At 44.6% G+C, this 15,049-nt stretch overlaps 1 protein-coding gene across 1 annotated transcript in view; it reads right to left on the bottom strand.

The window, feature by feature from the left end:
* Positions 1-4,049: 4,049 nt before the first annotated feature.
* Positions 4,050-15,049, bottom strand: part of TMEM131 (transmembrane protein 131) — an 88,240-nt gene continuing 77,240 nt past the window's right edge. Inside the window, exons 33-41 of the mRNA XM_077343452.1 lie at positions 14,878-15,002; positions 14,291-14,415; positions 13,986-14,144; positions 12,993-13,152; positions 11,210-11,331; positions 11,026-11,122; positions 10,438-10,535; positions 7,345-7,508; positions 4,050-5,024 (exon numbers count right to left, since the gene is read on the bottom strand). Of these exons, the coding sequence (XP_077199567.1) occupies positions 4,728-5,024; positions 7,345-7,508; positions 10,438-10,535; positions 11,026-11,122; positions 11,210-11,331; positions 12,993-13,152; positions 13,986-14,144; positions 14,291-14,415; positions 14,878-15,002 (1,347 nt within the window). The 3' untranslated portion in view covers positions 4,050-4,727. The remainder of the gene's footprint in view (positions 5,025-7,344; positions 7,509-10,437; positions 10,536-11,025; positions 11,123-11,209; positions 11,332-12,992; positions 13,153-13,985; positions 14,145-14,290; positions 14,416-14,877; positions 15,003-15,049) is intronic.

Below are 15,049 nucleotides of genomic sequence, written 5' to 3'. Positions count from 1 at the left end.
ACTTTTTTGCCATAAGGTGGTGCTATTGATCTAGCGTTGGAACCATGGGGGAAAGTCTCTTATGGCACAGAAAGGAAACCGCATTCTGCAAGGCTGCTGCATGGAAAAGGGTTGCTTCCTCGGTAGTTTGGCATTGCTTTTTCTGGAATCTGCATCAGCTAGCCTGTACTGAGGACTTCCTGAAACAGCCCCACAGAGTTCGAGGAAGGCCCTACTGAACTGACAGCACAGAGGAAATGACTCATTTGAGGTTTATCTGGAGACCTCTGGCAATATTATATCTAGTTTAGGTTTTAGCATATATGCCCGTAGCTCTCGTCCCAAACTAGTGACGTTACAGATGAACTTGGTTTCAAGATGCGGATTGAACTGCAAAAGATTGCAGCTGAATGCTGAGACGTCTTGTATGCAGCTGGCTTTCAGACGGACCACCAGCTCATTTTACATCACTTTATCAGGGTTGAAAACAAAATCCCAGATCAAAATACCACTCCCCCCCCCCCAAGGCTTTTAGAGCAGGTCTTTCCTTTACATACTTAGGAAACATCTTCCAGTGATATCGCTCTTTTTTTCCTTTCTGGTACAGCCTAAACTCAACAATTATTTATGGTTGGTTCATTTTTAGTTCAATCTCTGCCCTCAGCCAGACAAAATTCGGTATAATAGCACATGGCTACTTCTCTTGAATTTAAAATAGAGTCCAATGGCACCTTTAAGACCAACAAAGATTTATTAAAGGCATGAGCTTTCGAGTGCATGCACTCAAAAGCTCACGCCTTGAATAAATCTTTGTTGGTCTTAAAGGTGCCATTGGACTCTATTTTTGTTGCGCTACTTCAGTCCAACCCGGCTACCCACTTGGATCTGTTCTCTTGGATTTAGGCTCTTAGAAAACCCTGTTCCATGGCTGCTACTCTTAGAAGTAAGCATTCCTCACCTCTCCGTGAAAGCTGAAGAGCAATTAATGGCACTAGCGTCAACCTTGGGAGAACCCTATGGCTCTCCAAATGCCCAAGAAGTACACCGAAATTTTATTATATGCTTGTGAATGTACAGGATTTCAGTCTGGTTTCAGGACCAGTTATGGGACAGAAACAACCCCGATTGCTCTTCTGGATAACTTGTGCTGGGAGATGGAGAACATATGCCCTTGTTAATTCTCCTGGACCTCTGAGTGGCTTTTGATATCATCAGTCATGGTATACCTCTGGACTGCCTTCAGGGTTGGGAGTGGGTGACACCATTCTGAAGTGGTTTGGGTCTCACCTTGAAGGTAGGCTTCAGAGTATGGTGCTGGTCCCTTGGCGTCTGGCTTGCCTCTCATGCTTTTTAACATCTTGTGTGTAGCTGCTGGGAAAAGTCACCCAGAGATAGGCTGAGCTGCTACCACTATGTGGATAACCTTCAGCTCTGTTTCAGGATTCTAGCAGATCCCAAGGAGGCTGTGGAAACCATGAACCTGGAGGCAGGTTTGGGATGACTGAGGCCTAAGAAGCTGAAACAATCCAAACAAAACAGAAGGGGGGGATCTCCTGGTCTACGTGATGTGCTCTCCCTAAAGGAGCAGGTTCATAACTTGGGGGTGCTGCTAGATAGCCTTGTTAGTTAAATAGCTCATTTCATCAACTTGGGGTGGTAAACCAGCTATGGCTGTTTCTGGGCGGGAAAGAACTTGCGACTCTATTTCAACCCCTGGTAAAACTAGCTTAGATTGCTGCAGAGTTCTCAATGTGAGCCTACCACCAAACAGTGTTTGGAAGCTATAGCTGGCACAGAAGGCCTATGGTCAAGGGTTGTAGGGAGCAAATTGCTCCAGTCTTGTTCCAGCTATGCAGACTCCCAATTTGCTTTTAGGCCCAATTCAAGGTGTTAGCATTGGATCCTCAACATTCTATGTAGTTTGTGTCCAGCATACCTGAAGGACCACCTACTCCAATTTGAACCTACCTGATCATTTCAGTCATCTTCAGAGGCCCTGCTTTGGGTGCCCCTGCCATCTAAGGCTAGACAGGGGGGTAATACGAGAAAGGGCCTTCTCAATCATGGCGCTGAAACTTTGGAATTCTCTCCTTTGGGATTCATGTACCATCCTCTATTGTTGTCTTCTGCTAGCAGGAGGTGGCTTTTTTGAGGGTCCTTACCTATACATTTTATGGTGTGCTTGTGTGTTTTGCTTGCTATTTCCACCAATGTCATGTTTTGAATATCTAAATATGCTTTCTTTCAGACTTTTATGTACAAGGGCTGTAGTCAGCTACTTCCTGTTCTTGCACTGATAAAGTCTGTACATACTGCTAGAATGCATTTGTTTTAATAGCCTCCAGCACCACTGTGGGTAGAAGATGGTCTCTCAGGCACACTGTGTGCCTGATCCGTTTTGTTCCTACTTAGAGCCTGAAGGCCAAATTAGCCCAGTTCGTGATTGTATTTGTTAGCACAGTAGCTCTTAAGCTTGCTGCTTCAACATGCATTACTACTAGTCAACATTTTAGAACCGATTATGTGCTGGGTGCTAAATGTGATGTTTTAGGGATATGGACATTTACACAAGAGAGCATAAGATATATACAAATGATCATTTGAGGGACTGCTGTGCTAGCAGAAGAAAGTGCAAGATGGGATCGCTACACTTGTGAAAAAAGCTATTAAAAAACCTGGATTTTAAAATGTTAGCTGTTTAGCCAGGAGTCATGTTTTTAAAGTAGGGTTGGGCGCTTTGCTGCTGGCGGGAACAGCCACTTTGGATGCCCAAGCGCCCAACCCTACTTTTAAGCAAGCACATGGATTAGCACTGTATAAAACAGAGACTGTTCTGTTCCACAACAACTTGTATAGTGCATTAAATGGGTCTGAAGTAGTAATTCGGTGATTCATGTATTTATCTATTATTTTATACTGGCGCTCATGATAAAAAGTTGTATATTTACTATCAGGCCTTAACATTTAAACCTGAAGTACAAAATCATGCATTTATTGAACTCCACCCTACAGAACTTCACCCTCCTTATAAGTAACAATTCTCCGTTTATCAACAAATTATTAAACATGGCCCCATGACCTTCCCTAATGAAAACCAGGGGTCCCCTACCTTGTTGTGCCTGTGGGCAGACCTATAATGGAGTGGCTGTAGGCTCCACAAATTATAAAAGGGCCTTAGTGGGGGCTGTGCCTAATCTCGATATGTTCTATCCACACAAGTTTGGAGGCCCAACCAAAGCATGCTGGGAGCTGTTGATGCACAGACACAAGGGTGATGTTTTCTGAAGCACCTCCTGCTCCAGTGAGAGAGGAAATACAGGAAAGGCTCCTTGCTTAGATGAGGGGATGCTTTGGGGAAGGAGCTAGTGGGCACTACATTAGTGGTAGTACCATGACCGGTTATCACTGATGCACATATATTGATCACTGTGGAATCCCACCAGATTCTTCCTTCAAATGTGAAAGTTCATTGCAAAACAGTCTCTTTAATCAGATGATCCGTCTTTCAGTGTTTTGGACCATTACTATAGATTCAAATGGGTAGCTGTGTTGGTCTGGAGTAGCACAATAGAATCTACTGGATTCTTGATTCTATTGAAGCATTATTGTCATTCCCAGTTGTGGTACTCTGTTGAAGCATTTAATTAAGGCTTAGCATATAGCCTCTATTTCACATTAGAACCTATCACTGCAAAAGGACACCGGATTTGACTGCTACAGGCAGGGTCTGTTTGCTATGGTGACTCAGCAGTAGAATAGATGGACGGCGGCAGCTGTGGCTGGTCTCTGGGCAGCAGACTCACTGTACCTGGCATTTAGAAAACATACGAGGCATGGCTATTTTTATACAGTGTTTTCCTATGCAGTGTGCTTTCATCAGGTTCACTATAGTCCACCTGCATTTGAGGCAAATTTGCCCAGTAGGGACAACTTTCCCATGTACAAAAAACTTTATGACTAGAAAGAAGGCTGCTGTTTACAAATAATAACTACATCAAAGCCTATAAAAATAACCTGTCAACTGTTTGAGCTGCAGACACACCACAAGAAATCATGGGAAAACAACAGGATTGAAAAAAAGCATCATTTATTTTTTCAAGTACAACTCAAAGTTGTATCGGTAAGAAAAGCACAAGGAATCTTGTTTTATTCACAAGTCTTGGCTATGCACATTTCTTTTAAACTTAAAAATGCATTCGGGTTTACAAATGTACAAACAGCACATAAAATGCTCTTTTGAACAAAATGCTCTTACATTCAGCCATTTTTGCTCCTAGATTTTTACATTCGTAGAGCCTTCAATAAAGACAGCCTTATTTTTAAAAAAATACTCTGCATTTTTAGCACAAAGTGCTCTTTAAAATTATGTTTTGGAGCATAATACTGGAAACAAAAATTAAAAACTAAGCATGGTAGTTAAAATCACTGCATTATGGGTCTTGGCCAGGTTTAAAAAAAAAAATTAAAGAGCAGATGGTAAAGAACCAAGACTCCGTGGCCTCGGATGAATGATTGTTGACTCCATCCAAATTTTTCCAAGCAGATCAGCAATCTCACACTACCATAATTGCAGATAAACTTTTAGAGGAGCATGAGATGAATGTATTATTAGCTTGTAACGATGTCTGGGGGAGGGGATGGAGCAAAGGGGAGGAATGGTAGCAAACTGCTTGTGAATTTTATTCCTGGATTGGGCATATTACAAAATTTACCATGATCAGATCTGGACAAGAGTCCTTTTGCTTCGCTTAATTTCCATTTTCATGTGGGAAATGCATATTAGACCAAGGTCCTGAGCTTCTTCTTCCAATGGCAGGGCTCCATATTCGCCAAGGGTTATAAGCCTGTCCCAAGTCTTCAGGATTGCTAGCTGCTGGGGCAGCAGCAGGTGGAGGAGGAGGGTTTTCACTCCCAAGGTCGATATTAGGCAAGGTGTTACTGGGAGTGTTGAAAGGAAGGGTGCTGTTCAGGTTACTGGACCAAATGGAACTGCTGAAGGGAGTGGTGCTAGAAGACCACAGGCCACTTGGGTTGCCAAGGATAGACTGTGTTGTAAAAAGAGACAAAAGGGGAGGGGGGTTAATATACATGTACGAGAACACACACATGACTGTCTGTCTTAAATCCTGCATCTTGGTTTTGCCATGAACAACTGTTCAGAGGTCCCCAACCTTTTTATCACCAGGGACTGGTCAAGGCTTGACAATTTTACTGAGGCCCGGGGGGGGGGGGTAGACTTTTCCCGAGGGATGTCGCCGCTGCCTGAGCCCCTGCTCCACTTACTTTCCCGCCGGCACCCCTGACTTCCTGTTGCCTGCTGGGGGGCGCTGCCAGCAGCAGCTGCACAGTGCCACGCCAAGGGGGAGCCCCAGCCATGGTGGCCGCTGGAGAGCACCAAAGGTGAGCCGGCGGCAGAGTGACAGGGCAGCCCCCGAGGCAGCAGTCAGGAAGGAGGACGAGGAGAAGCCGACTGATCCACGGACCGGTACTGGTCCCTGGACCGGGGGTTGGGGACAGCTGCTCTAAGTCACTGAAAGAAGACACAGATAACCTAACCCTTCTAAGTACTGGATATTAACTTGTATTATTGTTGCTTACAAAACAAATAAAAATGGCTGCTTGGATGGGTGGTGGTGGGAGTGCCATCAAGTCACAGGTGAGTTATGGCAACCCTGTAGGGTTTTCTAGGCAAGAGACATTCAGAGGTGGTTTGCCATTGCCTTGCCTCCACATTATGACCCTGGTATTCCTTAGAGGTCTCCCATCAGGTACCTTAACTGGTGACATTATGAACAAATGGTGGGAAGACGGTGTTTGTTTTGAACTATGGGAGGATAAGACAGTAAAGATGTCTTGGGTGCAAGCTTGGGCTGCAATTTAATTTTCATTACTGACACATAGATCACAATGAGGAGTTAAGCCATGGCTAGGTAGCAGAACTACTTCTTTGCACACAGGAGGTCCCGGGTTCAGTCCCCACCATGGCTAGTTAAAATGGTCAGTTAACAGGGGACGTGGATGACCTTCTGGAGACCTAGGAGAGCTGCTGCTCACCAGAGTAGATAGACCAATGTACCTTGACATGCATTCTGGGCCACCAAGTCATGTCCAACTTATGGTGACCCTGTGAATTAATGTCCTCCAAAATGTCTTACAATTAATAGTCTTGATCAAGTATATACAGATATACCAATAGCAGCTTAACTGAGAGGGTTGGGCAGTCTTTCTCAACTGAGAAACCCCTGAAACATTCTTCAAAAAACCCCAGAAGTGATGTGATGGTACCAAATATGGTTGGAAAGCAGAGCTGCATACACACCCACCTGGGGCCCCTTCCTTTCCCTTCCCACTCCCTCTAGGCCCATCATTGGCCATTTCAGGAGGAGGTAGGTGGGTTGACATAGCATTTAAAAAATATATTAAAAATTAATCAACTCCCACCCATTCAGGGAACCCTTCCAGGGCCATCAAGAAACCCCAGGGCTTCACGAAATCCTGGTTGAGAAAGCCTGGGTTAGAGTGAGAAGTGAGCCTTGCTGTAATAAATAAAAGTCATGTAGAATCAGCACAGTATCAGAGGGGACTAGAGTGTACAGCTAGAAAACCTGGGGTTTATGGCACCAACCTTAGCTATGGACAAAAAAAAAGCACTGAGCAAATCCATGCGTTTCTATCCAACTTCAAATGAGAATACCAGAAAACTTTGCATGCAGAATTTACTTAAAATTTAACCACAATCCATAGAATAATAGAATAATAGAGTTGGAAGGGACCTCATGGGTCATCTAGTTCAACCCCCTGCACTATGCAGGACACTCACAACCCTATCGCTCATCCACTGTAACCTGCCACCCCCTTAAGACTTCACTGAATCAGCCTCTCTGTCAGATGGCTATCCAGCCTCTGTTTAACAATTTCCAAAGATGGAGAACCCACCACCTCCCGAGGAAGCCTGTTCCACTGAGAAACTGCTCTGTCAGGAACTTCTTCCTGATGTTTAGATGTAATTTTTTAAAATTAATTTCATCCCATTCGTTCTGAGGCAAAAGAGAACATCTCTGCTCCATCCTCTATATCAGGGGTAGTCAACCTGTGGTCCTCCAGATGTTCATGGACTACAATTCCCATGAGCCCCTGCCAGCAGGAATTGTAGTCCATGGACATCTGGAGGACCACAGGTTGACTACCCCTACTCTATATGGCAGCCTTTTAAATACTGGAAGATCCAAAGTAATCTGTACAGTCTCCCCTTGCCCCAGCCTTCAACTGCAGCCATATTTAGACCAGCGATTCAGAGGACATCTCTATGCTTCTTCAGTCCCATGAGCAAGGTATGAAGAGGCTGGGGACATGCACTATACTTACTGAAGTGGTGTGAGTTGGGGATCCAGAACTTGAGGGCCAGGAAGGTGTCCTGTCTGTAGCTGAAGAGTCCCAGATGGATGAAGGAACAGGACTAAACTCACTCCAGTTTCGCTGAACATCTTGACCATAAACTGACTGTGACAGTCCAAGTTTGCTGAAAACTTCTGCATTGGAGGGGAAAGGAATGGGAGCAAGAAACATTTACAATGCAGTATCATGAAGCAAGATTTCCTATAAAATGAACAGCATTATATAGACATATCATTTGGAAATGGAAGACTCCATGGGCAGAACAGATCTCCCATCCAAGGTGAGATGATACCTTTACTACAGCCAAGTTAAAAAGGGCCCCAATGTGCAGGAGTCCCATTGAACCATGTAGGGCAGGGGTAGTCAACCTGTGGTCCTCCAGATGTCCATGGACTACAATTCCCATGAGCCCCTGCCAGCAAACGCCGGCAGAGGCTCATGGGAATTGCAGTCCATGGACATCTGGAGTACCACAGGTTGACTACCCCTGATGTATGGTGTGCTTTTGCCTTTATAAAGAACTGTAATGTCTTGGGGGGGGGGGGGAAGAACAATGCTTCTAATTTGAGAGCTTGCTTCCAATCTTAGCTGCCCCATAAGGGTCTCACCTCAATGTAGGACCAAATCTAATGAACTCAAAGAGGTAATGAATTCTATGGGGCAAGCTCTGCTAGTCTCTGGGAAACTAAAACCAAGAGTCTTGCAGCACCTTAAAAACTAACGTTGTTAAGTTTGTTTTTAATTACCAAGTTAAGGTGTCACAAGACTTAATGGTTAGGACTGACTCTGAAATGTTTAGCAGTTGCTAAATAAATGTTATCTGGACTCTTATTTGAAGCCAGTCTTGTCTCATCTACAGTTGTTTGCCAAGAGATTTAATTTCCCATAACAATTTAAATAGAAGCATTCATCTTTGAAGGCAACGCGTTCTGCAATCAGCAAGTTCCTCTCATTTTATTGCTGCCATCACTGACCCTGTTGCAGGAGGCAGCGACTGCCAATTACAAAGAGGACACTTGAGTGACGGCTGTAAAAAAAATAAATCTTATGTATATAAGCTGGGATAAGCTTTTTTCTTTCCCCATAAAATGCCTCCATTAAAATACGAACACCAAAGCATAGGATTACTCTTCTCCAACCCTACCTGCTTGTAGACATGCATTTTAGCTGGATGGGCAGGTCTGAAGGCAAGCTTTTTGTTACTAAAATAGACCTCGCTGCAATTTTTGGCAGAAGGCTTTGGCCCACTCTAAATCACAAGCGCAACGGCAGCGGAGGAATGAATGTCATATTGTGTCAGGGCACAAAGCCAGAGCAAAGTTTGGGAGCTTCCATCCTAGCCATCCAAGTCCTGCTTTTAGTTCTGTATCCGGGGGGGGGGGGAGGGGGGATGTCTATATACACAAAGGAGAAAAGGTTCCTGTCTATTTCATATATAAATGCAGTTTATATGTGCGGCTGCAAGAGATGCCTGTTCAGCACGATTAGATGGCTAGTTCTTTCCAGCATGAGACGGGCTTCGAAGGTGCAAGGCAGGCCCAGAGTCCTTCATCCTTCCCTGCTCACAGACTTACTCAGCTTGACTGCTGCATCTACTGCTGCAGATCTCCAATCTAAGCCCTTATTTTTCTCCATTGGCCATTTGCTTCCAAGCTCTTCCCTCATGAACCTGCTTGACTGCTGCAGACAGCTGAGTTCCCTCCCTTTTGCTGTTGTCTGCCAAAACTGAGACAAACTCTGCTAGCTGAAATTCCCATATTTGGCTTCTCTCAATAACCAACGAGTGATCTGAACCAGCTTCTCTCCAAACACTCCTTTGGGCCGGAGGGATGCAGGAGACAAAAAGCCCTGTGCTTGGCCTCAGGGCTCAGAATCTCCCCTCCACCATGTCATTTATTGGCCCTGGTCAAGGTTACTATCACCCCAGCCAGCATGGGGAGGACTGGTGGTGTTCCGTGATTAAAGACATCGTCTACCCTTTAAAAAATCATAAATAAAACAGATACATATGGACATCAAGGAGAATTTACAAATAAAAAAAAATAAGAGCAATGTACAGATACATAATAGTAAATGAAAAGCTAACAATTAAGAACAGCATGCAAATCACTGAAATGGTAAAAGCAGTGTAAAATACATAAACTGAACGCTGTCACTTCACCGCTGGAATGAAGCAGTTTACCGTTTCCCCTGACTTTCAGCCTCACTCCAAAGTTTTAGTTGATTAATCTACTGATTAAAGCTTAAACCCTGTGACTGACTCCAAACCCTTTAAATAAGGGTGAGACAAATTTAAAAACTCAAAGTTTGGAAACCTCAAGATAGAATGGCTGGAATATAAAGTTTTGCAATCTGATGCCTATTTCTGACTCAGTCCTGCTCCGGCTGCCTAAGCTGAGGCCATCTGGGGCCCATCCTCAGCCATGCAAGGAAGGCCAGGAGAGGGATGGGGCTGGGACCCAGGCAGGTCACTCTGACACAGCCAAAGGAAGGCAGGAGGCCGGCCAGCAGCAAGGAGGGACATGGTCAGAAGGCAAGGCTGAGCTTGGACTTAGGGAGGGCCAGAATGGGAGAGGCTAAGAGGCAGCCCTGAACTGCAAAGGGGAGGAAGAGGAAGATTAAGAGGAGAAGAGCTGTATTTTGTACCCCACTTTTTACTACCCAAAGGAGTCTCAAAGCAGTTTACAATCACTTACCCTTCCTCTCCCCATAACAGACAGCCTGTGAGGTAGGTGAGGCTGAAAAAGCTCAGAGAGAACTGTCATTGGACCAAGGTCACCCAGCTGGCTGCATCCAGAGGACTGGGGAATCAAACCCAGTTGGATTAAAGGCCACCACTCTTAACCACTATGCTAAGCTGACTCTACAGACCAGGGGCAGAGGGAAGAGGCAAGAAAGGCTTTCCTTTTATAGTCTCCCAGGTGGAAGGGGATTGGAGACAGGCTAGGAAATCCTATAAAAAGGAAGGCATGACATCTGCCCAGGAGGAAGCAACAAGGTGGGGGCAGAGAGAATGAACACATGGAGAATAAGTCTGTTTTTACTCTACAGCATATTACTTACCTCCAGTTAAATTAAAAGAATTCCCAAATGCTGAGAATGAGTTGAGGGGTGTGAAATCTGGACTACTGGGATTACTTATAGGACTCCACAAACCAGAACTAAGCAGGAAGGGAGAGAAAAAATTTTGTTAGCTAAGTTACTTCAGTGTGATCGCCACCCATGTCCAACCAAACAAATCCGATAAGACATTTGGAAATGCAAACAGTTTTAAAGCCATACCATTTTTGGCTGAAATAAATTACGCCTGGGCCAGTGGAACTGACACGTGAGAAAGGGCAGACAAGTTTAGAGCTGACGTATTCGGCCTTAGTAAAGTGAATCAGTTTACAACAAAGCAAAACCTCGGCTCTCCCTTTTATTGCCATGTGAACAGAATAAATAGTGTTCGTTGTTCTGCCAAGCGGCAAGCATACAATAAGCAGCCAACCTCCCAAGTTAAAAATCTTTACACTAGTTTCGTTCTGTTTTTTGAACAGGCAACAGATGAAACAGGAATCCTTAAACACATGGGGCAGGGTGCTGACTGCTGCCTTATTCTTTACTCATACGTTGCTCATTAGTGCTTTTTGTTTTAAAAGGACAAGTTACCTGTCTGAGCCATCACTGTCAACAGCTGTATGCGACATGGTCATGCTGCCCGGAGCCTCAGATTTAAGTGGAGAAGGCTTTGTTAGGCCGCTCCCACCTGCAACAATAAACTTAAACTGAGCAAAACAAGGATTGGTGTTGCAATGACTCTCCATGACAGAAATGGCTTTTCTGTGTGGGTTACCTGGACTCTTGTCATAACCAGCAGCCACAGCAGCAAAGGTAGGGTTTCCATTCCTGCCAGGCAGCGAGGCTGCCTTGGCCACCTTATGTCTGGCACCACTGAGCAACTTGCTTTTTGGTTCACTAAAACACAAACAAAGGGATAGAGTTTTTTAAAGGTCACACACACATTTCTTAAATCGAATATTAAGGTTCGGCTATCTCTGACTGCAGTGGACATCTCCTTTTGTGGCAGTCAGTTCTGTTGCAGATGTTGGCCAGATGCGTAGGCCCTGCTCAGCGCGCGCGCACACACACACACACACACACACACACTCAAGCCACCCAGTTCCAGTGCATACTCATTGTAGTGCCAGTCACAAGTCTTGTTCTGTTTTGAGGCCTGTGATAGGAAGACTTCCCTAGAAATTATTTTTCTTTCCTTTGATAAATTGGAAACCAACCGTTTCCAAGACTTGGTTTGATCCCAGGTACACCTGAGAAGTGTATGCAGTGAACCTAGTATTTCTCTTCCAGCAAAAAAACAGGGGAAAGAACTTGGATGGGATGGCCCTTTCCCCAGTCAGGGGTCAGTCCTTTTGGGGAAGTCAGCCATGAATTGTCCTGAGATGGCTAGCGCCCGATGTCTGAACTACAAAGAATAAATTCTGCCTTCTCACTTTTGAATCCCAAAGCATTATCAAGGTGAATCTCACCCTTGCCCTGGAATAACTGTGGAATATGAGATTGATCCTGAGACCCAAGTTCAGTTATCAACCTTTGGCCAGTCGTGCAAATTGCCCCCCCCCATCCTATGGTGAGAGATAGCGTTTACAGTCATTGTGTGGCAGGGTTAGTTTGTTTTGGTTTTAAATTGTAGTTTCATTTGTTGTGAACTGCCCGGAGCTTGCTGGCTGGGAGGGGTGGTATTCAAGCCAAGCAAGCAAACAAACACATAAATAAATCTAAGTTCTACTGAAATTGTGTATTTTCTTTTGTTACAGCAGAGCATTTGAGCTGAAACAGGTTTATTTTTTTGAGGGGGGGGGGAGAGGTTGTCTGTTTTTAAAAAGCTAAATCCTGCAAGTTCTCTGCAGTGGGTATTTTGTAAAACCGCATGAAGCTCAGCACTGAGATCCCGGGGTTCCAGTGCTGGCTGTAGCAGATGGCACTGACTAAACACAGGTTTCTGCCTGCGAAAGCTAGAGAGCGGTTTAAGTAAACAGCGACCCCCTTTGGCCTTGAGCGCCCACCCCAAAAGATTCCTCATATGGCGCTCTGAAGAAAAAAGAGCCGGTTTCTATATCCCACTATTGACTGCCCAAAGGAGTCTCAAAGCAGCTTAAAATCAACTTCCCTTCCAAACAGACACCCTATGGATAGGTAAGGCTGAGAGAGCTCTGACAGGACTGCTCTGTGAGAACAGCACTATCAGGACTGTGATTAGCCCAAACTCATTCAGGGGGCTGAATGTGGAGAAGTGGGGAAATCAAAAGGGCAGGAGTTCAGTAGCACCTTAAAGACAGACATAATTTGTGGCAGGGGATGAGCTTTTGTGAGTCGCAGCTCCCTTTGTGAGCATGAAAGGTGATATTCTGTTCAGAAATTTGGTCAGTCTTTAAGGTGCTAATGGACTCTTGCTCTCTTCTAGTGCTCTGCTGGAAAGTGAGGAAGGGAGGGCAAAAAACATGAATATGAAGAAGAGTCTAAAACACAAAAAAACATTTTATAATGGCAGAAATAGTGACACGTTTTTTGTTTGAGGAATCTCTCCCCCTGTATAGGCAACATCTGCCTGAACCTACCTGCAGTTGTTCACAATACTGCTGTAAGTGCTCCGTGGTACAAAGGCCAAAGACGCAGGAGGTGGAGATGGAGAGGCGGGCGTGGGTGAGGTCTGTCGTTGTTTCAAGAAAGCATCTGCACTGAGGGTCTGCAGGGACAGCTTATAAAGGCTGTCACTGGCTGGACAATTAAAACAAGAGTGACAACTGTTTTTAATCTCTGATGGCTTCGATGCACAAGACTAGTTCTACAGAGTTATATTATGTTTCCTGAAAAAGGTCTAATCCAATATCAATTCTGGCCCCCTCTATGAGAACAGAGAACTGAGCAGCCCAACATATTCCAAACGAGATACCATGGGACCTGCACACATTTCGGTTCTCTGACTGCTGAACTAGGAAGTGTCTGTATGTGGCTGGGAAAGGCTCAACCAACATGGAATAAAAACAAAAAGCAAAATTTTCAAATAATTTTTTATAACCCACTGTGCTTCAGTCCAAAAGGGAGCTTCAAGAACAAAAAAATGGCTACAATGCTAACTCATGTTTAGATAACAGCCCCTTGTGAATTCAGGCTATTGAGCCAGTTGAACTGATAGTATTTTTTTTAAGTTCTTGAGCAGCGGAATCTTACTCAAGCATCTAGCTTCTTCCATTCTACTTGGCCTGCTCCACAATGAAAAGTGGAATCTAATAGAAAGGTCACTTGAGGAGGGATCCCCAGCCCAGTAGCTCTCATCTACAGATACTGCCTCTTCCCTTCCTAAACAATTCCAAATTGCTGGGTTTTTTTTCTATTTATCTCTGGAATCTGTTAAGCATCTTCATTACGCTGTATGTTAATGTACTCTCTCACTCTACCTGAACTGATTACTTTCATCCCATGACATTGTATCTGAGGAAGTGTGCATGCACACAAAAGCTCATACCTTGAGTAAAACTTTGTTGGTCTTAAGAGTGCCACTGGACTCTCAATTAGTTTTGCCTTCATGGGGGCTCACAATAAATACTTACGATTGCCTGCTTGGTGAATGGGCACTGAATCCCACTCTGGGGGAGGAGAGTCCTTTTCCCCTTCTGAACTGCTGGTATTCCCCAACTCCTGACCGCAGCTGCTGGAGAACAGTTTGGCCAGTGGTGACGGCCTGCTGTCCATCAGCTTTGTACCGATACCTACAGAAAACAAACAAGAGTGATAATTGGAGTCCAGGGACATCTGCAGAGCCACAGTTTGGCCACCTTGCCATAAAGGAAGGGCTGAGGGGGGGGGAAAGCTCGAGAACTCTGGCTCAGCCAATACCAGACCCGCTAAAACGTACCTTTCGCTTTCTGAAAGTTTCTTGGCTTGAACCCATTTGCTAAAATATGCCGGGCGGCCAGCTTGGTTGAAAAGCTTTTGTGCTGTTTATTTTCCAGCGATGGAGGGCAGGGTATCTCACAGGAACTAAAATAAAAGGATAAATACGGACGACAGAGTTACTCTTTATAGCAATCTGGCCAGCGAGAGAACATCTTGAGTATATCCAGCATCTGGCAGATCAACAGCAGTCTTTGGCCTTCCAAATCTGATTTCCTTCGCTTTAATTCAGAGTGTCCAAACAAAGCAGATGGAAAAGTGCCTGGTTTGGATCTCTCAACTACCAAAAAAAGAAAAAAAAAGTGCCTCCTACAATCCTGCATAATTAACTGCCTCTTTAATCTCATTAAATAAATATTTAAAAATCATCACTTTTTACAGCACCCAAGTGGCACCATTCCACTCCAGCCGTGCCAACCTAGAAGAACACAGATGGGGGGCACATTTCCTAGAGGTGACGGACAATTTAAAGTTCGCCTGCTGCCGGCCACTTCAATGCAACATTTAGATCAGAAGGCTTGAAATTTGGGCTTGGAATTATTTGCTTACTTGGATTTCACATCAGTGGGGACTTCTTTCTTGTTAACTGATTTTTTGCTTTTCTGCTTTACTTGTAGCATTTCATTTTCGTGTTTTTCTGGAAGTGGCTGCTTTCCCTTTAGCTTTTCTGGCTCCTGCAAATAACAAGACCAAAACCAAAGAAGAATGGTGAATGAAAAGT

The sequence above is a fragment of the Paroedura picta genome, chromosome 6, assembly GCF_049243985.1.
Source record: "Paroedura picta isolate Pp20150507F chromosome 6, Ppicta_v3.0, whole genome shotgun sequence".
NCBI lineage: Eukaryota > Metazoa > Chordata > Lepidosauria > Squamata > Gekkonidae > Paroedura > Paroedura picta.
The sequence above is the reverse complement of the archived record's forward strand: the minus strand, read 5'-3'. Positions and strand labels throughout refer to the sequence as shown.